This window comes from Gadus morhua, chromosome 19, assembly GCF_902167405.1.
Source record: "Gadus morhua chromosome 19, gadMor3.0, whole genome shotgun sequence".
NCBI lineage: Eukaryota > Metazoa > Chordata > Actinopteri > Gadiformes > Gadidae > Gadus > Gadus morhua.
The window spans coordinates 14,875,978-14,900,977 of NC_044066.1; the positions used below are offsets into that span (position 1 = coordinate 14,875,978).

The 25,000-nt window shown below is 46.8% G+C and overlaps 1 protein-coding gene across 3 annotated transcripts in view; it reads left to right on the forward strand.

The window, feature by feature from the left end:
* Positions 1–25,000, forward strand: part of tbc1d22a (TBC1 domain family, member 22a) — a 108,268-nt gene that overhangs the window by 24,716 nt on the left and 58,552 nt on the right. Inside the window, exons 6-10 of one of the 3 annotated variants that reach the window (XM_030341497.1) lie at positions 376–446; positions 6,862–6,990; positions 7,727–7,789; positions 8,157–8,222; positions 12,233–12,347. In XM_030341497.1, coding sequence (XP_030197357.1) covers positions 376–446; positions 6,862–6,990; positions 7,727–7,789; positions 8,157–8,222; positions 12,233–12,347 — 444 coding nt within the window. The remainder of the gene's footprint in view (positions 1–375; positions 447–6,861; positions 6,991–7,726; positions 7,790–8,156; positions 8,223–12,232; positions 12,348–25,000) is intronic. The other 2 variants (XM_030341499.1, XM_030341498.1) reach the window with 2 other exon arrangements.

Here is a 25,000-nt window from a genome sequence, read left to right on the forward strand (position 1 = left end):
TACACCGCGGTGACTGGAAAGTCGGGCTCAAAATCGTGTGGTGTGCTCTGCATCCCCTGTTGCTATATTGTAATATTGCTAAAACAGTTTACAAAAAGGTTAGTTGATGGGGTGAGTCCCTGACAAAAGCGTGCTGAGTCCCCAGCTAACCCTCCATGCAGCCTTCAGACCGATTTCCAAACCCCCTTGATGCTCCTGCGTATCTGACCGCACTGGGAATTGCTTTGGGGAAAAAAAGCATTCCCTAAAGGAATTGATCATGATATTAAATCGCAAAAGTTTGAAAGTGTTTTTGTGACCGTGATGTTGAGATGTGTGAGGATACGTCACCCCGCGGTCAGTAAAGTTGTTCCTCCTTTTTTTTTTTTCCTGCAGAAGAACTCCGGAAACTCAGCTGGTCTGGCATCCCGCGACAGGTTCGACCAATCACATGGAAGCTGCTCTCGGTGAGTCATTAATACTGTAATTAATAGATTTGTTTGTTAATAATTTGTTCGTTGTATGGCTGATGCCTTGGGACAAGCAAAACCGCAGATGCTATCTCATAAAAACATGCATTTATACTAATAGATTATAGTAACGGTGCTATCATTTTTGTGGATGGGAACAAAAAATACTAAAGATGAACACACACACACACACATGCACATACTTTTTTTTTCGGCCGATCCTTTTGAAAGAGCAAACCGGGAAAAGGGCCTTGAGGAAGCAGCAATGTAATCACAAGGCCTCAGTAATGTATTCACGAGGCTTCAGTAATGTATTCACGAGGCAGTGCGCCTGTGTTTACTCATCAGGGCGGCGCTCGGTTTCCCCGTCTGTGGAGGAAACGCAGGCGTTGTGAAAATATAAACAACACTTCCATTCATTATCGCACACTGGCTAATGTAGCACGCTTCACACGCTCTTAGAATGTGTCTGTATGGTTGGGTTATGCCGGCCGGTCAAACACACACACCCGTTCCACCTGACATAGTGTGTGCATGTATGTGTGAAGGTACGTGTGTTGGTCAAACGGTTTGGTTTGGTGAGTGCGGTCATGACTGAGTGCGGCTGGTGTGTGGGTGTGTTTCCGACGCATGTGTGTGTGCATGTGTGTGTGTGCATGTGTGTTTGTGTATGCGTATGCGCACCTGTGAGTATTTTGCGTAGGTGTTCAGTCAATCTCTCTATTTATCTCACTCTCACTTTAGTGTGTATGTGTGTGTGTGTGTGTGTGTGTGTGTGTGTGTCTGTCAGTGAACCTTTCTGTCGGTCTTTGAACTTCGTCCTTGGCCTTCCTGCACCCTTGCTCTCTGCCTGGTAAATACCGGTTTAGACCTGTTTTATACAGTCGGTAAGGTTAAACTGCGGAGCTTCACCTGAGAAGTGTGGGTTTGGTTGTCATCTTCAACAGAACACCTTTACTGAACCTTAACAAAGCCTCCGAGAGACCGCACGCGGAACGCATGCATCAAACCCAGTATTCATAACAAGGGCGCTCACACCGTTCAGGCCGTCTAACCTCCAAGATGTAACTTCTATCATTGCTCTGAGTCCTTGCAACGCAGTGCCACCCATGATATCAAACACAGAGCAACACCTGGAATAAGATATCTTCTGCTGCTCTTCTGCGGAGCTCCGTGGCTCATCTGGCATTGGACCGAACTTTAGACGGACATAAGAGTCCGTTCATTGCTTGAAATAGATATAGGTTAGGTTTTAAGTAGAGCTGTCAAGCGATTAAAATATTTAATCGTGATTAATCGCATTAATGTCATAGTTAACTCACGATTAATCGTGATTAATCGCAAATTATTTTTCTATGCTAAATATCCCTTGATTTTTTTGTCCCATGATTCTTCTCATTTTAATTCTCTTATCAACATGGTGAAGTGCATCGGCTTGCCTTGTGCAAATGATTTTTTATTGATAACAACATTGGCATATACTGATCAAAACAGGACGATACAAAAAAAGAGCCTATAGTGCAATTAAACGACTGCTTTGAACAAATGTCATTTGAACATAGCAGTCAGGCTACTGCTTCTTTGTTTTGAGCCAAAGAATTTTTTTTTTTTTTTAATAAAATAATTGCGTTAATCGCGCGATAAATTTTTTAACGCCGTTAAAATTGGTTTGCGTTAACGCCGTTAATAACGCGTTTAACTGACAGCTCTAGTTTTAAGTATCCTTTGCCATACCTTAATCTCGTACCATTAAAGCGTCCTTTAATCTTGTTGTTGTGAGTCCGCTGTGTTGCCCTACACACACACGCACGCAGGTCGCCTACACATACACACACACACACACGTCCGCCTCTGGTGAGTGTCTCTGCTGGAATACGACCTACTGTGGTGTAGTTTTATTATGTAGTTCAGACCATACAGTCCCCCACGCTGTAATAATGCCGCCTGCAGCTTCTCTCTCTCTCTCTCTCTCTCTCTCTCTCTCTCTCTCTCTCTCTCTCTCTCTCTCTCTCTCTCTCTCTCTCTCTCTCTCTCTCTCTCTCTCTCTCTCTCTCTCTCTCTCTCTCTCTCTCTCTCTCTCTCTCTCTCTCTCTCTCTCTCTCTCTCTCTCTCTCTCTCTCTCTCTCTCTCTCTCTCTCTCTCTCTGACTTTGTCTCAGAGCAGTAAAACCAGCCTCTCCCTGATTGGTCATTGTCCGTTGACGGCCCCCTAGCATCGCCCATTTAACAGCTCCCCCCCCCCCCAGCTCTGGCTCCCATTGTCATTAGTGGGAGTGGGAGCGGGGGGGGGGGGGGGGGGGGGGTGAAGCAGCAGCCACAACAAGCACTACAGGAAAAACAAAGAAACCGAAAACAATCCATCCGTTGGCTGGGAAGTTGCAACAGGTTGCCCTCGGCAACAGATACATCTGGTTGCACTTGCTGGTACTTAGGGAACAATAATAATTTTTATTCTAACCATTGTATGCCATTAATTTAAAGTTGCGCCGGCGCCGAGAGGACGGAGGGGGAGAGGCTGCCGCACCCCGTGGGGATGTGTACCGTCGCTAATGGAGTGTGCCTCGGAAATTATTGAAATGGTTTGGAGACAGAGAAGAGAACGCCATCCGCCGACAGAGGCAACCGATGAGCTGTGGTGTTGAGGAGAGAGAGGGGTACGGCGGGGGAGAGAGAGGGGACCTGGGGGGAGAGAGGAGGTACTGGGGGAGAGAGAGGGGACCTGGGGGGGAGAGAGGAGGTACTGGGGGAGAGAGAGGAGGTAGAGGGGTACTGGGGGGAGAGAGGAGGTACTGGGGGGAGAGAGGAGGTACTGGGGGGAGAGAGGAGGTAGAGGGGTACTGGGGGGCAGAGAGGAGGTAGAGGGGTACTGGGGGGCAGAGAGGAGGTAGAGGGGGGAGAGAGGAGGTACTGGGGGGCAGAGAGGAGGTAGAGGGGGGAGAGAGGAGGTACTGGGGGGAGAGAGAGGAGGTAGAGGGGTACTGGGGGGAGAGAGGAGGTACTGGGGGGAGAGAGGAGGTACTGGGGGGAGAGAGGAGGTACTGGGGGGAGAGAGGAGGTACTGGGGTACTGGGGGGAGAGAGGAGGTACTGGGGTACTGGGGGGCAGAGAGGAGGTAGAGGGGGGAGAGAGGAGGTACTGGGGGGAGAGAGGAGGTACTGGGGGGCAGAGAGGGGTACTGGGGGGAGAGAGGAGGTAGAGGGGGGAGAGAGGAGGTACTGGGGGGAGAGAGAGGAGGTAGAGGGGGGAGAGAGGAGGTACTGGGGGGAGAGAGGAGGTACTGGGGGGAGAGAGGAGGTACTGGGGGGAGAGAGGAGGTACTGGGGGGAGAGAGGAGGTACTGGGGTACTGGGGGGAGAGAGGAGGTACTGGGGGGAGAGAGGAGGTACTGGGGGGAGAGAGGGGTACTGGGGGGAGAGAGGGGTACTGGGGGGAGAGAGGAGGTAGAGGGGGGAGAGAGGAGGTAGAGGGGGGGAGAGAGGAGGTAGAGGGGGGAGAGAGGAGGTAGAGGGGTACTGGGGGGCAGAGAGGGGTATGGGGGTACTGGAATCATGTGATTCACACACTGAGGTTGCACACCTAGACGCTCGATCGCGATTCTGCTGTGACTGCTCCTCTCTACACTCCAATCAGATTCTACTGTGAGGGCACCTCTCGACTCTACATTCTGTTATGAGATTACGATTCTACTGTTCCTGCTTTCTGCTCTACTCCACAGTCCATCATCATTGCATTGTCAGGGCTTCTCCCTGCTCTGAGAATAAGAATAAGAAACACTTTATTGTCCACCTTGGGGGAAATTTGTCTTCGGCTTCCCGTTGAACACACGTACACACATAACAGGTTGAATAAAATACATATCACGACAAGATAGAATTATGATTGTACGTTCAGGCTTCTCCCTGCTCTACTCTACACTCTATTATGATTCTACTGTTAGGGGCTCCTCTCTACTCTTCACTCTATTATGATTCTACTGTTAGGGGCTCCTCTCTACTCTTCACTCTATTATGATTCTACTGTTAGGGGCTCCTCTCTACTCTTCACTCTATTATGATTCTACTGTTAGGGGCTCCTCTCTACTCTACACTCTATTATGATTCTACTGTTAGGGGCTCCTCTCTACTCTTCACTCTATTATGATTCTACTGTTAGGGGCTCCTCTCTACTCTACACTCTATTATGATTCTACTGTTAGGGGCTCCTCTCTACTCTTCACTCTATTATGATTCTACTGTTAGGGGCTCCTCTCTACTCTACTCTTCACTCTATTATGATTCTACTGTTAGGGGCTCCTCTCTACTCTACTCTCTATTATGATTCTACTGTTAGGGGCTCCTCTCTACTCTACACTCTATTATGATTCTACTGTTAGGGGCTCCTCTCTACTCTTCACTCTATTATGATTCTACTGTTAGGGGCTCCTCTCTACTCTTCACTCTATTATGATTCTACTGTTAGGGGCTCCTCTCTACTCTTCACTCTATTATGATTCTACTGTTAGGGGCTCCTCTCTACTCTACACTCTATTATGATTCTACTGTTAGGGGCTCCTCTCTACTCTTCACTCTATTATGATTCTACTGTTAGGGGCTCCTCTCTACTCTACTCTATACTCTATTATGATTCTACTGTTAGGGGCTCCTCTCTACTCTACACTCTATTATGATTCTACTGTTAGGGGCTCCTCTCTACTCTACACTCTATTATGATTCTACTGTTAGGGGCTCCTCTCTACTCTTCACTCTATTATGATTCTACTGTTAGGGGCTCCTCTCTACTCTACACTCTATTATGATTCTACTGTTAGGGGCTCCTCCCTGCTCTACTCTACACTCTATTACCCACTCCTCTTTAACACCGGTCTCTACGGGACTCTTCTTCACTACACTCTGTGTGACCCTGCTACCTGTTACCATCACTGTCACCACCACTCTCTATTCCTCTGCGAGTCTGCTCCCTTTGGACGTCCAAACTTTTCTCATTGTTTAGTTTGGTGTGAAACTATAAAGAAAATAACTTATTTAATGAATTGTCTCGGCCATTATCGATTTTGCCGTGTGTGTGTGTGTGGGTGTGGGTGTCAAACACATCAAACCAGAGTTTAAGATGTGTGTTTGATACAGCTGGTTACACTTTCCAAGTTCTTAAGTGTTCTTAAGTGCGTGGGGGGGTTCCCTACCTTTTGTAGGCCTGTAACATAATTTATAGGTCTGACATTTATTGCAACTCTAAACCAATGCCATATAAACCACAGAGACAGCCTTGATAAAATAAAATAAAAAACAACACAAAATTAATGCATTTTAAAAAACGTTTAAATAAGTGTGAATCAAGGTATCAAATGCACAGTATAACACGGGTTCATTCTGAATTTGAATGCATCTTCGTTTATACTTTGCTAACTCGACTCTAAATGCTTCTTGTTTTTATTCGGAGGAGTGGTATTCAAACAAAATAGAAGCCCTAATTGCATTTAATTTGTTTTAACTAAATCCCATAATGCTTTGAATTTAACATTTAAATAGCCCATTCCGACACACCGCGTGCGTGCGTGCGTGCGTCTCGATCCATACAGTGCCTTTAAACCTCCTCACTGAAAACTAAATGATAATTTAGCAGCAGGAGGATAAGGAATCAAACAACCATAATCTCGATCATTTCCTAATATTTGATTGCTCGTTTTAGCCTCTAGCAAAATCTACAGGTACAGTCTTCAGCCCTTGGTTCACCCCCAGGAGACGGAAGATGAAGGCCTAAGGTTATGGTTTTGTGAGTGGGTACCGTACAATGAAATCTTTTGAGTATTTCTCGTGGAAAAACACTGCGACAACAAACCTCTCGTCAGGAGGAGCGAACGCCGAAAACAGAAAAACATTCCACTTTTCTTCGTACATTCAACTTATTATTTGATTCAACTCCAAACCATTCATCTATCTGCCGTGTTGTTGTTGCTGTAGAGAGCTGCGAGTTATGAATTCCAATATACTTATTTCTGAATATCTCTTTTTATCTCCTCTCCGCCCTGTTTTTTTTTCTTTCTATTTTTCCCTCCCTCTTTCCGTCTCATCCTGTTTCTCTTTGTCTTTCTGCATTTTTGTGTCGCTCTCTCTCCTTGGTCTATCTCCCTTTGACTCTATGTGTGTGTGTGTGTGTGTGTGTGTGTGTGTGTGTGTGTGTGTGTCTGTCTGTCTGCCTCTTTGTGTGTGTGAGTGTGTGTGTCTCTCTCTCTATCGCTCTTCCCCGTGTGTGACTCTCTCTTTTCTGTGTGTCTGTGTGTGTATGTGTGTGTGTCTCTGTATCTCTCACTCTCATCCACTCTCCGTATCTCTCTCTCTGTGTCCCTCTCTTCCCTGTGTGTCTCTCTTTCCAACTCTATCTCTCTCTCCCACTCTTCCCTGTGTCTCTCGCCCCAGGGTTACCTCCCTGCCAATGCAGACAGGAGAGAGTGCGTTCTCCAGAGAAAGAGACAAGAATACTTCGGCTTCATCCAGCAGTACTACGACTCCAGGAACGACGAGCACCACCAAGACACCTACAGACAGGTACACACACACACACACACACACACACACACACACACACACACACACACACACACACACACACACACACACACACACACACACACACACACACACACACCAAGACACCTATAGACAGGTGCACGCATAAACACACACACCAAGACACCTACAGACAGGTGCACGCATAAACACACACACACACACCAAGACACCTACAGACAGGTGCACGCATAAACACACACACAAGACACCTACAGACAGGTACACACCGACCAAGGCACAACAAGACACCTACACACGCACATGCACACACACACACACCCTAAGATACCTAGTATATACCTAGCGCACACACCCTAAGATACATAGTGTATGGAGACAGGAGTATCCATACACACATATAAATATATATATACACACACCATTGCTAGCACAACCAAGATAGCTATACACACACACACACACACACACACACACACACACACACACACACACACACACACACACACACACACACACACACACACACACACACACACACACATACACATATACACACACACACACACACAGCAGTACTTCCAGCACTTTTGTATACCTCATTCTATTGGCGGACAGACATCTTCTGAACGTGTACAGACATGAACTCATTCACTCTTTAACCACAACAACATGCGCCATGAGTACATTACTGCTGCTGTTGTGTGAACTGCCTGTGTGTGTGTGTGTCCTAACCGCCCGATCGGGACCTCAGATCCGTATAGACATTCCTAGGATGAACCCAGAGCGATTGGTTATGCAGCCCCAGGTGACCGAGGTAAGACCGGGCCGGACTCTTTGTAGCATGTTACCCAGCGCAGTCCGCTCCGCCTCCGTGATCCGGTCCAGCTCTGATCTCTCTCTCTGTCTCTGTGTCTCTCTCTCTGTCTCTCTGTCTCTCTCTCTCTCTCTCTCTCTCTCTCTCTCTCTCTCTCTCTCTCTCTCTCTCTCTCTCTCTCTCTCTCTCTCTCTCTCTCTCTCTCTCTCTCTCTCTCTCTCTCTCTCTCTCTCTCTCTCTCTCTCTCTCTCTCTCTCTCTCTCCTATGTGACTCTGTCTGTGATTGCCATCGCCGCTAACCTGCCCGATGTCCATGTGTTTCCCCCCCCCCCTCTCTCTTTTCTCTCTTCTCTCTCCCTCTCTGCAGATTCACATTGACATACCGAGAACTAATCCTCTTATTCCTCTCTTTCAACAAGCTTCTGTCCAAGAGGTGAGGTCCTCCTGTTTTTTTTACACACACACAAACACTTGGCGCACACACACACACGAGCGCATGCATGCACACGCAGACACGCGTGTAGTGTAAAGTGAGATAAACAGAGAGATGCATTGAACACCCACGCACAAACACACCTTCAGCTTCAGAAACATATAATGCATGTCTTTTGAACGCACACACAGCGTCAGAAACACACCCACACACTAGCCGCACTAGTCAAGACCACACACACAAACACACACAGTCAGACAAAGGCCCACAGTCTGCAGAGTCAGGCGGTTATAGCAGAAGTGTGTTCTGTGGGTACATTTATCGGCGGATTGACCCCTGATGACTCCATTCGTCTCTGGCTCTGGCCTCTTAACCCTCGCCGTTCAAACCGCGTTTCAACAAGCTTCCGTCAACACTGATGCTTGCTTGGAGACCCCGATGGCTCGCCCTGCAGGCTAGGCTGATGCCAACCGAGTAGACCATACAACGGTACCTCGGTGTGCATCCTCACCTGCAGGTCCACCTCGTCCCCAACCCCCCCCACCCCATCCTGTCCCTCTCCCTCTCCTCCCTGGCCTGAACACTGAGGCTCAGAAAGGGCCATGAGTGATGGATACAGCCAGCCGTCACCCGTCAGAACCTCAGCGCTGCTCGCTGTGGACCAGGGTCTGTGTAGCCGGTGTTCATAAGTGAAGGAATAAACTCCTTCAGACGGACACATCTTCCACCTCTCTCCCTCTCTCCGTCTCCCCCCCGTCCCCTCAGGGAAGCGAGAGATTTGGAGGAGATGAAATAAAAATAAACAGACTTTGTTGGCCTGGTACTAAAGCCCAGCTCTGTGCCTCTAGATACCACGCAATCCACCGCTTTAGACAATCCTGTAAATAGACATACTTCACTGTTACTGGTAGAAGACCATCCTGTAAATACACATACTTCACTGTTACTGGTAGAAGACCATCCTGTAAATACACATACTTCACTGTTACTGGTAGAAGAACACTCTGTAAATACACATACTTCACTGTTACTGGTAGAAGACCATCCTGTAAATACACATACTAGTCTGGTAGACCACCCTGTAAATACCGTACTACCTGCTTGAGATACTTGATGGGAACGTGTGTGTGTGTGTGTGTGTGTGTGTGTGTGTGTGTGTGTGTGTGTGTGTGTGTGTGCGTGTGCGTGTGTGTGTCAGATTCAGGCTAAAGGACAATATGATTATGATTGACGGTTGGTCAGAACTCCTGCTGCTGGGGTCTAAAACAAACAAGACACGGTCATGTCATCGTATCAGCAGGATTTCGTAGCAGCAGGGTGCTTGTCAGAGTCAGTCACACCACCCGGTCTTGTCTCTCCCCATCACCCGGTCTTGTCTCTCCCCACTACCTGGTCTCACTCCCCACTACTGGTCTCTTCACCCTCGTAGTTCAAACCAAAAAGGTTTTGAAAAAGCTTCGAAAGAGTGAGGATTTAATCGGGCCGCATTCCATGTACTGACATAGGTTCAGGTTTGATGGATGTGATGCTAACGATGAACCGGGAACGAGGGGAGTGCAGGGAGCGGATTCCTGATGGAACGACCCCAGACCCCGGTACAGCCCGGCTGTCTCCAACGTGACGCTAACTGCATCTGTAGTATCTCACTGTAAGCAGCAGGCTGACTGTTTGGATGAGTGACATGCTGGATCTCTGGGTGACTGGCAGAGGCCTTCCTCCCATTTAAAGTGGAGGGATGAGGTTTTATTATAATGATGACGGAAACATCAAACATCCCCTAACAACAGAGACACTCCCAGCCCCCTGTGTGTGTGTGTGTGTGTGTGTGTGTGTGTGTGTGTGTGTGTGTGTGTGTGTGTGTGTGTGTGTGTGTGTGTGTGTGTGTGTGTGTGTGTGTGTGTGTGTGTGTGTGAATGCGAAGCCTCCTCTAATTCAGTGGTCCTGACAGCGTTTGACTGCGGCTTGTAACAAAGATGGAAGAGTTTGCCTTGCAAAACATCCAAGAGTGAGAGAAGGACGTGAACAGGGGGAGGGAGGGAGGGAGGGAGGGGAGAGGGAGGGTGGGAGACGGATGGACCAGGAGAGGGAGGGAGAGAGAGAGAGGAAGTTAGAACATGAGGCAGAAATACTCAGAGAAATTAAGAGAGAGAGAGAGAGAGAGAGAGAGAGAGAGAGAGAGAGAGAGAGAGAGAGAGAGAGAGAGAGAGAGAGAGAGAGAGAGAGAGAGAGAGAGAGAGAGAGAGAGAGAGAGAGAGAGAAAAAAGAGAGGGGGAAATGGACAAGGATGGAGTGAGAAATGAGAGGGAGAGAAACGAGAGAGAGCCAATGGGAGAAAAAACAGGGAAAGGGAGCGAGGGAGAGCCAATGAAAAAAATAAATAATAGCAGGGAGAGACAAAGATGGGCCGAGAGAGAGTGAGAGAGTAAGTAAGTGACAGAAGAGCGAGGGAGACTGGCAGGGAGACATGAAAGCCTGACTTGGATGAGTGAAAGAAGTGGTTTGTAGAGGTGGTTGTTGGAGAGCTCAGCTCCGGCTGGAACACGCAGATGAGAGATGAGCCCTGGAGGGGCTGATTGGGGGGGGGGGGGGGGGGGGCGAAGGGAGGCAACAGAAGCCCTTTACTCAATACCCTGGCGGTGGTCTGGGGGGTCTGGGGGAGTTCTGGTTCATGGTCAAAGACACTTTACATAATGATACATAATAATACATAATGATACGATGGTATGCATTGGGTTAAAAATAAGAAGCTAATATCAATAGAATTTAAAGCGTAAATGAAGAGGCCCTGAGAGGTGGGGGAGAGTTGGGTGTTAAAAGCCATTTTGAAATGGTTTGTTTTGAGTGACGTGCATAAATGTATATTATTACTGCATCCAAACCTTCCCCTGCCAATTAAAGGGCGTCCGTTTGTTGTACTTAACATCAGGTAATAATAGTCTTTTAAATAAGTACCCTTCACGTGATCTTGTGAACCTGTGTGTATGCCTGTGGCATTTATCAGAAAGAATGAGGTGCACTTTTACTACCACTTAACATGGACGGACCAACAGTTTTTTTTCCTTCTGAAAAAATCCCCTTAAATGTAAATCATAACCATGGAAGAGCTGAAAGATTGAACCATTTAGCAAATGGACCTTCTGCTGTAAGGTGGTGTATATATTATGCTTATCAGTCTCGTGAATAAAGAGGCAGGTCCTTAAGGAGCAGGCAGGGGTTTGGCAGTACATACAGAGACAGTTTATTAAGGAGCAGGTAAGGGGTTTGACAGTAAATACAGGCAGGTCTTTATGGAGCAGGTAGGGGATGAACAGTGAATACAGAGTTAATTAAGGGACACGCACGTACACACACACACACAAGTACACACACATCTGTTTGGGAGTGTGGTGTTATAATAAAAAAAGTAAACTTTGAAGTTCAACTTTGGTTAAACGTTAATAAATCCTCCCTCAGCACTGAACATGTTTCTCATTTCATTCTAATCTGTTTGAGATTCCTCACCTTTTCTCCTTCACGTCTCTGCTTGCATGCTAACGCTACCGCGCGCCGCCGCTGCGCCACCGCTACGCTCCGGTGCTCCCTGCACCGCTCATGGAAATCAACTGAGCAGATATATTACCTGATAAATGGGTGATGGGGAAAAATGTTTCATTTCAAGTCATTGAATGTACATCTTATTATCCAGGTTCGGCATATCATTAAACACTCTTTAATCTATTATGTGTCACCGGCGGAATTATAATAAGCAAGCTGAGCTAAGCTAGGCTAGCTCGGTAACTGCGTGCGTGCGTGCGTGCGTGCGTGCGTGCGCGCGTGCGCGCGCGTGCAGCAGTTGGATCGTGTCGACTGTCCTGGCAGCCATCTTCGGTGTGGCAACCCTCCCCAAGATGGCTGACACCCAGAGGGCGTCACAGGCCCACTGACAACCTCGCCCCTGTAGCCCTGAGTTGTAGACTAAAGTTGTGTTCTTGTTGGTACTTTCATGCTAAATTAAATGTGTGTGTGTGTAGATCTTCGAGCGTATCCTCTTCATCTGGGCCATCCGCCACCCGGCCAGCGGCTACGTCCAGGGCATCAACGACCTCGTCACGCCCTTCTTCGTGGTCTACGTCTTCGAGTACATCGGTGAGGCCCGTCCTTCTCTCCTGGTCCTTGCCCTTTCTCGGTGTGCCTCTCTCTGTCTCCCACTCCACCTGACACTCATTCGTCTTCCTCTCTGTCTCTTTTTGTCTTTGTCTCTCTCTTTGTCGCTGACTTTGTCTCTCTCTCTCTCTCTCTGTCTCTGTCTCTGTCTCTCTGTCTCTCTGTCTCTCACTCTCTCTCTCTCTCTGTCTCTCTGTCTCTCTGTCTCTGTCTCTCTGTCTCTCTCTCTCCCTCTCTCTCTCTGTCTCTGTCTCTGTCTCTGTCTCTGTCTCTCTATCTCCCTCTCTCTCTCCGTCTCTCTGTCTCTCTCTCCGTCTCTCTCTCTCTCTCTCTCTCTCTCTCTTTGTCTCTCTCTGACAATCATTTCCATTCCCCCTATCTATCGGAGCAAAATCGTAAATCCCTGACTCATATATTGGTAGACCTCGCCTGGCCAACAGGCCGGACAGCGTGAAGATGTGTTCTTTGGTTTGTTTGGATGCTTGTCAGTAAAGTCCTTCGGGGGGGAGGGAGAGTGGGTGCGTGGCCGAGAGGGCGAGATAGAGGCTGGCCTGATTACCTTTTGTTTCATACAGGACTACAAAATGTGAGGGATCCCGGCTGTTTTGTGTTTACGCTGTTCCTCCTCAACACCTTTTCTCTCTCTCTACCCCTCTCTCCCTCTCTCTCTCTCTACCCCTCTCTCCCTCTCTCTCTCTACCCCTCTCTCCCGCTCTCTCTCTACCCCTCTCTCCCTCTCTCTCTCTACCCCTCTCTCCCTCTCTCTCTCTACCCCTCTCTCCCTCTCTCTCTCTACCCCTCTCTCCCTCTCTCTCTCTACCCCTCTCTCCCTCTCTCTCTCTACCCCTCTACCCCTCTACCTTTCTCTACCCCTCTCTTTCTACCCCTCTCTCCCTCTCTCTCTCTACCCCTCTACCCCTCTCTCCCTCTCTCGCTCTACCCCTCTCTCCCTCTTTCCCTCTACCCCTCCCTCCCTCTCTCACTCTACCCCTCTCTCCCTCTACCCCTCTACCCCTCTCTCCCTCTCTCGCTCTGCCCCTCTCCCTCTCTCTCTCTCTACTCCTCTCTCCTTCTACACATCCCTTGCCACCTTTAACCAGGGGTACAGAACGTAGATCAGCCGTGGATGGAGTCTGAAACAGGCTGGTCAAATGGGGCAGTATGTGTGTGTTTATTCTCTACAGTGACAGCCTTAAGAAGAGACCAGGGTGAGGCTAGGTAGTGAGCATCCATTCAGTTGGGTCAGACGTGGGTTAGATAGTGAATACAGAGACTTGGTCTCTGTATGGTCGTGATAATCAATTTAATAAAGAGGGACACACACACAGACACACACAGACACACACAGACACACACAGACACACACACACACACACACACACACACACACACACACACACACACACACACACACACACACACACCCCCTACCGTCAGCACAAAAAAATAATTGGTGATTTGGGTCAGGACTTTGAAAATTCTGACAATTATTTGTTTTCAAAGCCGGAGGCCCACACAAATATTGACTTGCAGGTTTAATTAAAAGGTTTCCAAATTCTTCTTTTCCATCTGTTATTTAAGGAACATGAAGTAAATTCCGTTGATTGTATATTTTAGTATTTTGACTCATTGGTTGAAGCTCCATCCGGCTGAAAAGCTTTGGTAATATGCCTTTAGATTCATATTCCCCTGATGAAAGGCGGTTCTGGAGACACTTCGGAGGGACTTCAGGAGAAAATAACACCATTATTTTTCGGACTGCAAAGATATATTTTTAATAAGCTCGATACTTCCAAGCCTTCTGACCGTTTGCGGTCATGTGGAGAAACTCAAACCAGTTAGTTTATGTTTGGATAATGGTTTCACCTGGTGAGCGGGTCTAATGCAAACCGAGGCTTTGTGGGGGTTGGTCTCTTTATAGGGGCGGTCAGGGAGTTTGGTGTTGCTTCAGGGCCACATCATCCTTAGATTTAAATCATTTGATTCATAATTAATCTTAAATATACGAATTATAAACTTAATTTAAAACTAAGTCAACGTGGGATTTCGTGACAGGATGTGTTGAGCGGCTGCATATTTGATGAAGATCCTTTTCATTTGTCCCAGACGGGACAGTGGGGGGTCTTAACGCAAGACCCCCACGCTAATTAAAAATGAGAATAAGAAGAATCTGAATGTGCCCAAATCTAAGCTTTGCCTTGCAACACTACAGTTCCCAGGTGCTCCGTGGTGGCTGTGTGCGGGGCGATTGTTCCGAGTCGACCTCATAGTGCGTACATCTGTAAGGCAGGGGCCTTGTTTACCACGCTTTGTGACGAGGGCTCTCTTTCATCACCTTTTCTTACCATTGCATCCTCGCCCCTCTCTCCCTCTCTCCTTCTCACCCTCGCACCTCTCTCTCTTTCTCCCTCCCTCTCTTCCTATGTCCCTCTATCCATCTCACCCTCGCACCTCTCTCCCTCTCCACATCCCTGGGTGGGTGGTTGTTGTGGCTGTTCTGAGTCGACCTCATAGTGTGTACATCTGTAAGGCAGGGCCCTCGGATCCCCCTCTAACCTCACTGAAGCCAGCTGCTGAAGACCAATCAATGCAAGTCGGAAGCGGGTGTTTCTTGGCTCAGTGGAGGCAGAATCGGCTCCGCGGACATGTTAACATTAGTTTGATTAAAAACAGCATCGGAGCGCTGAGTGTGGTTACATTGATATTAAAACACAGTCGAGTTTCTGGCTTCAGAATCGGATGCGTTTTTAAAAGGTGAACGTCTGGGGTCTCGAACCGTGAAATTGAAGGTCTTCCAGTGTTGATAAAAAGAAAGAATAATAACAGTTTCATGATTAGTTTTCTTTGTCTAAATCTGTCATTTTGTGTTACCGCACGTCTTGATAAAAAAAAAAAGACAAAACAAACACAATTGAATCATTTCAGAGCTTGGCTTTTGCAGGCTGCGTTTGTTTTCATCAGTTCAAACGTTCACGGCTCGCGTCGGTTGATCAGTCTTCATCTCCCTCTGTCCCTCCTAATAAACCGCTCATGTTTGTGTGTGGCTAACGATGGGACTTCCCACGCACTCCCCAGCCTTCTCTCCTCGTTGAAGTGACCCGCTCCAAACAGTCTCCTCAGCCCATTCTTCTCCCCTTATGCGGCCGTCCTCATTGCCTAATCGTTAACGAACAGCCCATAATCAAATGAGAGCCGGCTGATGGATGACCTCGTCCACGTGTGTGACCCCTCTCCCCGAATCCCCCCCCTTGTCCGAGCAACCCTCCACCAGCCGGCCCGAGGCCATCGATCCGATCGATCCGGACCAGTCCATCGTTCTGTATCGCTCTACCAGCCTCTCCTCTTCTATTGGCTGGAGAGAGGAGCTGGACTAGTGAAATGGTAAATAGATGCTTTTCTAACCAGTGGCCACTTAAAGCGCTTTACAATATTGCTTGACATTCACTCATTCACACACATTGGCACAGCGACGGCGGTGTCGACCATAAAGGGCGACAGCCAGCTCGTCGGGAGAAGTTAGGGTGAGGCGTTTTGCTCAAGGACATCTCGACACACAGCTAGGAGGAGCCGGGGATCGAACCAGCAACCTTCCGGTTACAAGTCAACCCGCTCTACCGCCTGAGCCCCATGCCGGGAAGGGTTCATGGAAACCAGCGGAGCGAGTAACCCGCTGGTCTTTAACAGCCACCGTGGCTCTCACATGCCCACAGATACTTGTGCACACGCATGCACCCAGTCATCCATGCTCTCATCACCGTGCTACAGCAGAGCTTCTGGGAGGACATGGAACAGAGTAGACTATGACCAGGAGCTAGGGACCAATTCCAGCTTTGTTGAACTTCTTGCAACTTGTGTTCTACTGAAGAAATCTCACCTGTGGTTGAGACTTCAGAAGGGATTTCATTAAGTATGTATGTTTACAGTGGCCACTCTGCACGGTGCTGATTTGAAACCTTTACACACACCTTTTTTAGAGCCTAGTTTGTGTGAAAGAAAAGGAAATACTGTTTACCCAGACTTGCGTTCTTTTGCTCTTCTGCTGTTAGAGTTTGTATATTGATCTAAAGCCTGATTTGTGAGGCACAGACACAAATACACACTCACACTGACACGCAAATGATCTTTAAATGCACACATTCACAAACGCATAAATTCACACACACATACTCGTGAAGCCCAAAGCATTCAGAGCGTGAATTTTGCTTCATATTTGTAGCGTATCCTAAGAAACGAATGGGATTTTTCCGAGAGGAAAAATATTTTTTTTCATGTCTGTCCCCACAAAGCCAGGGCTTTGGGATAAATACTCGCTCACTTTCTTTCAATTACTCTAACAGGCGCACGCACGCACGCACGCAGGCACGCACGCAGGCACGCACGCAGGCACGCACGCACGCACGCACGCACGCACGCACGCACGCACGCAGGCACGCAGGCACGCACGCACGCACGCACGCACGCACGCACGCACAGACAAACACACACACATCCCTCAGCGAGCAAGAGAAGAGCTCTTACGGTATTACATTCAAACGTTCATGTTAATTAAACCAATTTAATCGAGACGAGACTATCCTTAAACGTCTACTGAGACTAGTGGGTTCAACATCTCCCTTACCCACAATCCCTTGCTGCTCCTGTCAGCAGCCCATCATATTTAAAGAGCCCTGATTGGTGCGTTGTCGGTGTTACGGATGACCTCGTCACAGACGCGGGGGCGATGACTCATGTTCTGCCTTAATTGACTCATCGGTTTGCTACGTTGCCATGGTTCCCCCTCCTCACCGACGGACGGGGTACACGTTCGGTGACATTTGGCACGGTAATTGCGGCGTTTTCCGAGAGCTCTTAGCAGGCGTGGAGTGACGCCTGCCCTTTAGCGGCCCGTCGTTGGGGGGCGACCGCGCCGAGTCCCCCGTGAAGTGAAGTTAATTTAACCGCGGCTTCGTGTGTTTAACAGCACGGCGTCCCAGACGTTGGTTTGGATTTAAAATTGCAGAGTGAATGGCAAGATGCAGTAGAATGTTTGGCTTGTTGCTAGGTTACCGTACCGACTCCAGGATTCCGTGATGATGTACAGAGTAGAAGATTTTTTATTTAGCCGGTTAGTGGACAGGGGGTGTAGGGAGTTGTCTTCATCATAGATTGTTAGTTAGGGAGTAGCATCAGCTGTGGATGTTTCTATGCAACGGGGGAAAGTCTAAATCTAAATCTAAATTTAAAACTCCCCACTTATCTTGGTGTTCGTTGTTGTTGGCTTGTTTGGTGCGTTCCACCCTCTCTGGTTTTACAGGGTTAACCATAACCCTAAAATCCCGCCCAAGTTGATATTACCATTCGTGTTGAGCTCAGAGGTTGATGGGCTTTAGTTCAGCCGATAAATCACAAGAACGCAGGCTGCTTCGGTCACATATTAGGTTTCCTTTTGGTGAGGCTAGGTCTGATACAGCAGTGGTTCTCAAGTGGTGGTACGTGTACCCCTAGGGGTAATGCAGGGGGTACTTGGAACATAAAAAATATATGCATGTATTGTTTTTTCTGTGTAAGTTTCAATTCTGAAAGCTAGACGCAAAAACATTATTTATGTTTATTTTATTTATTTTCTCCCCCCAAAACATTGTGCCGGTGAAGGGGGTACTCGGCTGAAAAATATCTTAGAGGTCGTACAGAAAAAGTTTGAGAATTTGAGAATCAATTTATCCACCCATCCATACTCTAAAACTATAATATAAGGTATGGTCTGGTTTAAAAACACAGTTCAGCCTTTCAGTGGATGGCTAGATGGAAGTGTTAGAAGGATGTCCTTACCTGCCCCTGAAATGTGCTGTCGGTAAGATTTAACAGCTGTTATTTGAGTGTAATTTATTAGAAATGGCCAAGCCATCCTTCAGTTATAAGTGAGGGAAATGCGTGTGAGAATGTCTGTTTCCGGGGGACTGCGCTGACCTTGTATTGCCAACCTTGATTTTAGACTGCTCCTGGCTCATCTCTGACCAATAAGGCCATCACTCCCGTTATTGGCTCAGATAATCCATCTTCCCTGTCTATCAAAGGAGTGTGAAATGCAATTCTTTGGTTGGATCATTGCTGGTGATCATTTTTTCCCCACTCTCTTGACAAGTCTCAAATCGTACCTACTGCATCTTTAATGTCATGTATCGCTGTTTACTTTCCACTGCAAGATTCTGTTTGACTAAAATGGTCTCTTAAAGGGGATATGGTAATGGGTGGATTGGATGGTTTGATGGTTGTGATAATGGCTAGATGTATGGTTTGATAGATGGTTTGATGATGTTATAATGGGCTGATGTATGGTTTGATGGATAGTTTAATCTTTATTATAAAGGGCTAGATGTATGGTTTGATGGATGGTTTGATGGATGTAATAAAGGGCTAGATGTATAGTTTGATAGAGGGTTTGATGATGTTTAATGGGTTAGATGTATGGTTTGACGGATGGTTCGATGGATGAATAACGGGCTAGATCTATGGTTTGATGGATGTTATAAAGGGCTAGAGGTATGGTTTGATGGATGGTTTCATCTATATTATAAAGGCCAAATGTATGGTTTGATGTATGTAATAGTGGACTAGATGGATGGGGATAGATGTGATAATGGGGGATATTTATATTAAGGTGGATGGAGGAATATTCGGGGTGGATGCAATGATGCAAGAATAACTACCCGACTAGAGGGCAAAGCTTTTATAATCCTGAAGTTTTTTGCCAAGAGTTCAAACCTGACCATGCTTTCAAATTCAGATGAAAAGGAACCATGGCGGAAATAAATCATTTCTCTTTGCTTCCAAGTGGCGCAACAAGTTATGTTTGTTTCAGCCGCAGATGAAGCCAAATGTAAAAGGTAAGGGAGGCATTGAAAACACTTACAAATGTTATTGGATTTCGTCCTGTGGAGAGAGAGAGCGAGGGAGAGACCTTGAGAATGCCGGTGATGAAAGATGAAGGGAAGTGGTGGGGGTGGGAGGGGGGGGGGGTCAAGTGTTTGCAAGTTGACTGCTGAGGGGATAGTAATAATCACCATGGCAACCTGGCAGGAAACTGTAGCGGTCGGTGAAGAGTTCAAAAGTAAACAAAGTCCTCCAACTGTGTGTGTGTGTGTGTCAGGGATGTGTGACAAATAAAAAGACATGTCACAAAGTTGCCTTTGGCCATTGTCATGGGGATTACATCTCTGTTCCAATGAAACGCCCAAAACGATTTCTTAAATTCCCCAGTGTTCTCATTCCCGCTGAAACAGTGAGTTCACTGGCTCCACATCTGCCCAACTACAAGGTGTGTGTGTGTGTGTGTGTGTGTGTGTGTGTGTGTGTGTGTGTGTGTGTGTGTGTGTGTGTGTGTGTGTGTGTGTGTGTGTGTGTGTGTGTGTGTGTGCATGCGTGCGGGTGCAGAAATGAACGTTCCAGGAACATTATAACTGCTGTTTCTCTATCTTATAACATGAGGACAATTATTTTAGCCCTTTTGAATTGGTGCGTCAGGCAGTTAAAAGAGACATTTGTTTGATAGTGTCATCTAAGGCACCTGTTATTGAAAACATTATGTTAATTTGTAGAAACGAGAACAAATTAATGCGTTTAGGCGAGTAGACGGTATCACATTTTTCCTATTTCATCTCAGGAAAACAATGTTAACGCGAAACATTTAACGCTTCTTCTTTTATAAATGAGTTCAAATGAATGTGTTTTGTAAACAGGCTCATATTTTTTTTTATAGACTTTCATTAGTACCACAAAGATAATTTGGCCTATATTAGCCTTTTATATTGGATTCATCTTGTATTCATCAGAGCAGCACTTTTAATATAAAAACCAGTCATTTATTTTTAAACTTTCAGGTCGAGGTTGGAGTATAGCTAGAGAGGAATCGATTCAAAGGGCATCCTTCAGCGGGATTTCCAGACCTACTCAACGTCATATGATATTCAGTCGTTCGTATTATTTCTACTGGTCCGTCTGCTTTCTGCTTCGTTACTGCATGCCTGTCTGGGCCACAGCAGTGGGAGGACAGTGTTGTGTAGAGCGTTCATTTCTCTGTTTCGCAGTTCGTCTTCATTTCTGTGAGAAGAGATAAGTATCCAGCTGCATGAGCAGGTTGTTTTAGAGGGATTTGAAACAGTGTCGTTTTCCAAGCATTCCCTCGGTTGTTTGCTTCGGGCTCGGAGGCTCCGCCATGATATTCCCAGGAAACCAGAAAAAGTTTCAAACCGTGCCCCGGAAACTCTCTGGAGTACGATGTCTGTTTTCCATCTGTGAGATCGAGCGTTGTTCCATACATGTGCGGACTGCGGTCTGCAGCGCAAACATCGGCCCGCTGACTCCACTTCTCTGGGACTCTTTCATTGTCTGTCTGTCTCTGTCTCTGTCTCTCTCCCCCTCTCCCTCCCCCCCCCTCCCCCGGACGGTGCACCCTCAACCGGTGAACGGATATTGACACTTAGGCCCAATCTCATTCATTTGCTCTGTCTCAACCCCATATCTCAACCCTAACCCTCATTGCTCAATCTCATTGCTACCCCTCATTGCTACCCCTTAACGGTCCCCTACCAAATGGGACAACCCTACCCTGTGACGCCATCATGGCCTCCCCGTGCCCCCTAGCAGATAACCAGACCCCTGGTAATGTTACAAGAGACAGACTGGCTGCCATTGTCTCGGGCAACGAGCAAGACCCATTGTAAAGATGTTTAACCTGAAATGGTATTTTTATTTTGTAATTGGCATGTTTAAATAAAGTGTTAAAAAATAATAATACTGTTAAAGGTGGTATTAGCCAGACTGGCCACACTCACACTGGCAGATTTGAGCACGGTTAGGTGCTAAAACGGCCACGGCCACGGCCAGATGGCCTAGTGTGAGTGCACCCTTAGATAATAATCGGTTAAGAACAAGAACACTTTAGAAGAAACACTTTATTTAAATAAGAAACACTGAACCACACATCTAAAAATACACACACATGCATCTAAAAATACACACACACGCACACCTAAAAATACACACACACACAGACACACACACTCTCTCTCAGCTTTTGAGAGAATGGTGGAGAATCACATCTTCTCCGCCAACTTTGCCTCGCTCTCCTCATGCCTCGCCTGCCCCCTGGCACTCTCCTCTTGGAAGGGGTGTCTGGGGTGGTGGAAGAGGTGCCTGGGGTGGAGGAGCATGAGGGAGAGGTGGGGGGGGGCTGGTGGCAGTGGACTCAACGAAGTCCTGAAAGAAAACGAATAAGAAGGAAACAGAAATTATATGCCAGAACTGGTTGATATGGCCATATGTTATGTACAATATATAATAGCTATGTACACAATATAGTACTGCCAAAAAATACATTGATTAACCATGTAATATTACTAATATAATATAATATATTAGTATAATAATACTTATAGAATATTACTAATATAATATATATATTAGTATATATAATATCACTTATAGAATATTAATAATTAATAACTAATAATATTACTTAAATTACTTTCTATATTAGATAAGAGTTTATTGTTTACTGTTTACTGTTTTTTGTTTACTTTTTATAGTTAGTTAAGAGTTTATTGTTTATCTTATATTATATTATAATTATTGTTTACTGTTTACTTTTTATTTTACTTTTTATAGTTATCTTAGAGTGTATTGTTTATCTTATATTGTATATAATTTAATATTGTGTTGTGTTTCTTTCTGTAAGCTACTGGACAATCAATTTCCTTGAGGGAGTCATCCCAAAAGGATCAATAAAGCCTAATCTAATCTAATCTAATATAATATATTAGTATAGTAAAGCTTTTTTTTAACCTGGAGTCACTAGAACATGGAAGATCTGGATATCATACGACATGATATCCAGCCCGGTCTGCAGCCCGGTCTGCAGACCGGTAGAAAACCGGTAGAAAACCGGTAGAAAACCGGGCTGCAGACCGGGCTGCAGACCGGGCTGACCGGGCTGCAGACCGGTCGACGGCCGGGATGCAGAGCCCGTGATCGGGCATGCATCCCGGCCGAGAACCGGGGTCGGGCGGCCTGCGAAAGTCGGCCGGGGAGTTTCGCGATCTTCCGCGAAAATCGGCCACAGACTTTCGCGATCTTCCGAGAGTCCTTGGCCGGGCTTCGAAGCCCGCGGCCGGGCTGCAGAGTATAATTAATAAAAATAATTACTAGTTAATCACAGAGAAAATACTTACATTTGTGTTTTTCCAATCCTGTCGCATCTTTTCGTCCTCCATCTTGTCTAGGATATTTCTTGATTTTCCGTTTTCTCGCAAGGTATTGTGGGAGCAAGTCAGAACTGAATCGCTTTGAGGGTGCCCATCGAAAATCTCAATTTTGAGGGGATGTTAGCCCTCCCCCCTACCCCTTAAGCTACATTTAAACAGTATTGGGACATGACTCCACGGCGCGTGAACGCGCAACAGCGAGGGCTAGGGTTGAGATTTTCTATGTAGCAAAGGAATGAGATTGGGCCTTAGTCTGAGTCCGGGGAGCTAATCCAGGCTGGTGCGGCCGCATCACGTTCCGCCCACACACGGGGCGCCCTGGGTACAAAGGGCCCCGTTTGGACACACCTGACAGACATCCAGGCAGAGAGCACTTATGACAACGTCAGCGGTTGCAGACTGATTGCTGGTCAGTTTGAACATGGAGATGGAGAATGAGGAGCAGGGAGGGCGAGGAGGTGTGGGATCCCTCTGTATCGTTTAAGGCCGGGAACGGGAGGCTTCTGCGTGGATATATCCGATGGGAAGAAATAATTCATCAATAATCAGCGATTGTCCTTCAAGGGTATTTAAACTTGGAGAGAAGTGTCGGGGTCTCTTGCATCATAACACACACGCACGCACGCACGCAAGCGCGCGCGTGCACACACACACACACACACACACACCCCTACCTCCCTCTCTTGAAGTTAACATCTTTGCGTATTCTACAGCGAGTGCCTGATTCAAGAGACAGCCGGAACAGAGATATAGCCCTGGCCCTAAACGAAAGGAAAGCATGTACCTGAAGTGCAGCAGAAGCCATTACTTTGCCTTTTGATAGTGGACGGGGAAACAGCTCAAGCAGGGTTTTCCTTCAGATGCAACAGTCGACCGCTCCAGTGGAGCTGAGGAATTAGTGTAAACCAGCAGCAGGCTGAGAGAGTGAGAGACCATGGCGAGAGAGTGAGAGAGAGAAAGACAAGGGGAGGGAGAGAAAATAGACTAAGATGGGAATCCGTCTTTCATGCTGACCTGATTAACCTTGATGGAGGAGAGGGTGTGAGGTACACAAACTGATGCTTTCTGGAGCTCTCTCTCTCTCTCTGTCTGGGTCACCTTCATTCTCTCTAATTTTTCTCTTTCTCTCTCTCCCTATCTATGTATTTTTCATTCCCTCTCTCCCTCTCTCTCTCTCTCTCTCTCTCTCTCTCCCACTCTGGGTCTATTTCTTTCCCTCCCTCTCTCTCTCTCTCTCTCTCTCTCTCTCTCTCTCCCACTCTGGGTCTATTTCTTTCCCTCTCTCTCTCTCTCTCTCTCTCTCTCCCACTCTGGGTCTATTTCATTCCCTCCCTCTCTCTCTCTCCCTCTCTTTCTGATGCTCTATCGTTCTTCTTTCTTCTGCTCTATTGCATGTTTGGATGCCGAAGATTTTTCTTGGGAAGAGATTACATCACACACACACACACACACACACACACACACACACACACACACACACACACACACACACACACACACACACACACACACACACACACACAGCGACACACATACAAAGCAACACACAGAGCAACACACATACAAAGCAACACACACACCTACGTGTAACAAGACACACATGCCACCTGTACGCACACAGGAACGTGTGGCTCACACTTGGTACTTGATCTCTGGCACTCTGTGACGGGTTTGAAGAAGCCAGGTTTCAACTATATGTCAAGTCTTGGTTTAAGTTGTGCGCTTTGTGGGTGATTCATGAGAGAGGCTGATGTCGGTGATATTTCCTTCGACGCATCGTTTCATTTGCATCATACAGTTTGCCAAAATGTCAGTTCATTTATTTTTTGTCTATTTTTAAACTATACTTTTGTTATGCTTTTCAATTCACTTTGCGACATATTGTTTGTAACTAGGTTATGTTTTATTTAAATCTTTTCTTTCTTTGTACTGAATATTCTTTCTACTGTAATCTCGGGTTAACAAAGTACTTCTATTTCACAGTCTATCTCGGTAACTCTTCCTACATGCCATAATAAGCTATCTATGAATCGTGCGATTCATGTCACAATATTAGCGCAACCCCTTATTGACTATTCAAACGCGGTAAAAACCAACTTCTTCATATCCAACCCTTCGCTCCCAGACGGCTGTAGACACAACATGGGGGCTAAAAGGCGTCTGGGCTGATCCACAGGACTCCTGTGCCTTGAAAGCGCAGTATAAATGCAGTCCATTTACGTTAGGGTTAGTGAGTTTTGGTAAGGGTTGTTGTGTTGAAATACATTTAGGCATGTATGTTTTGAATTGGTAAGTTTCGGCGGTGGGTTAGAGATAGTTGAGTTGAGGTAAGCTAAGGTCGTGTTGAGTTGAGGTAAGGGCTCGGTGTGTCTTAAGTTATGGGTAGGCCTCTGAGGG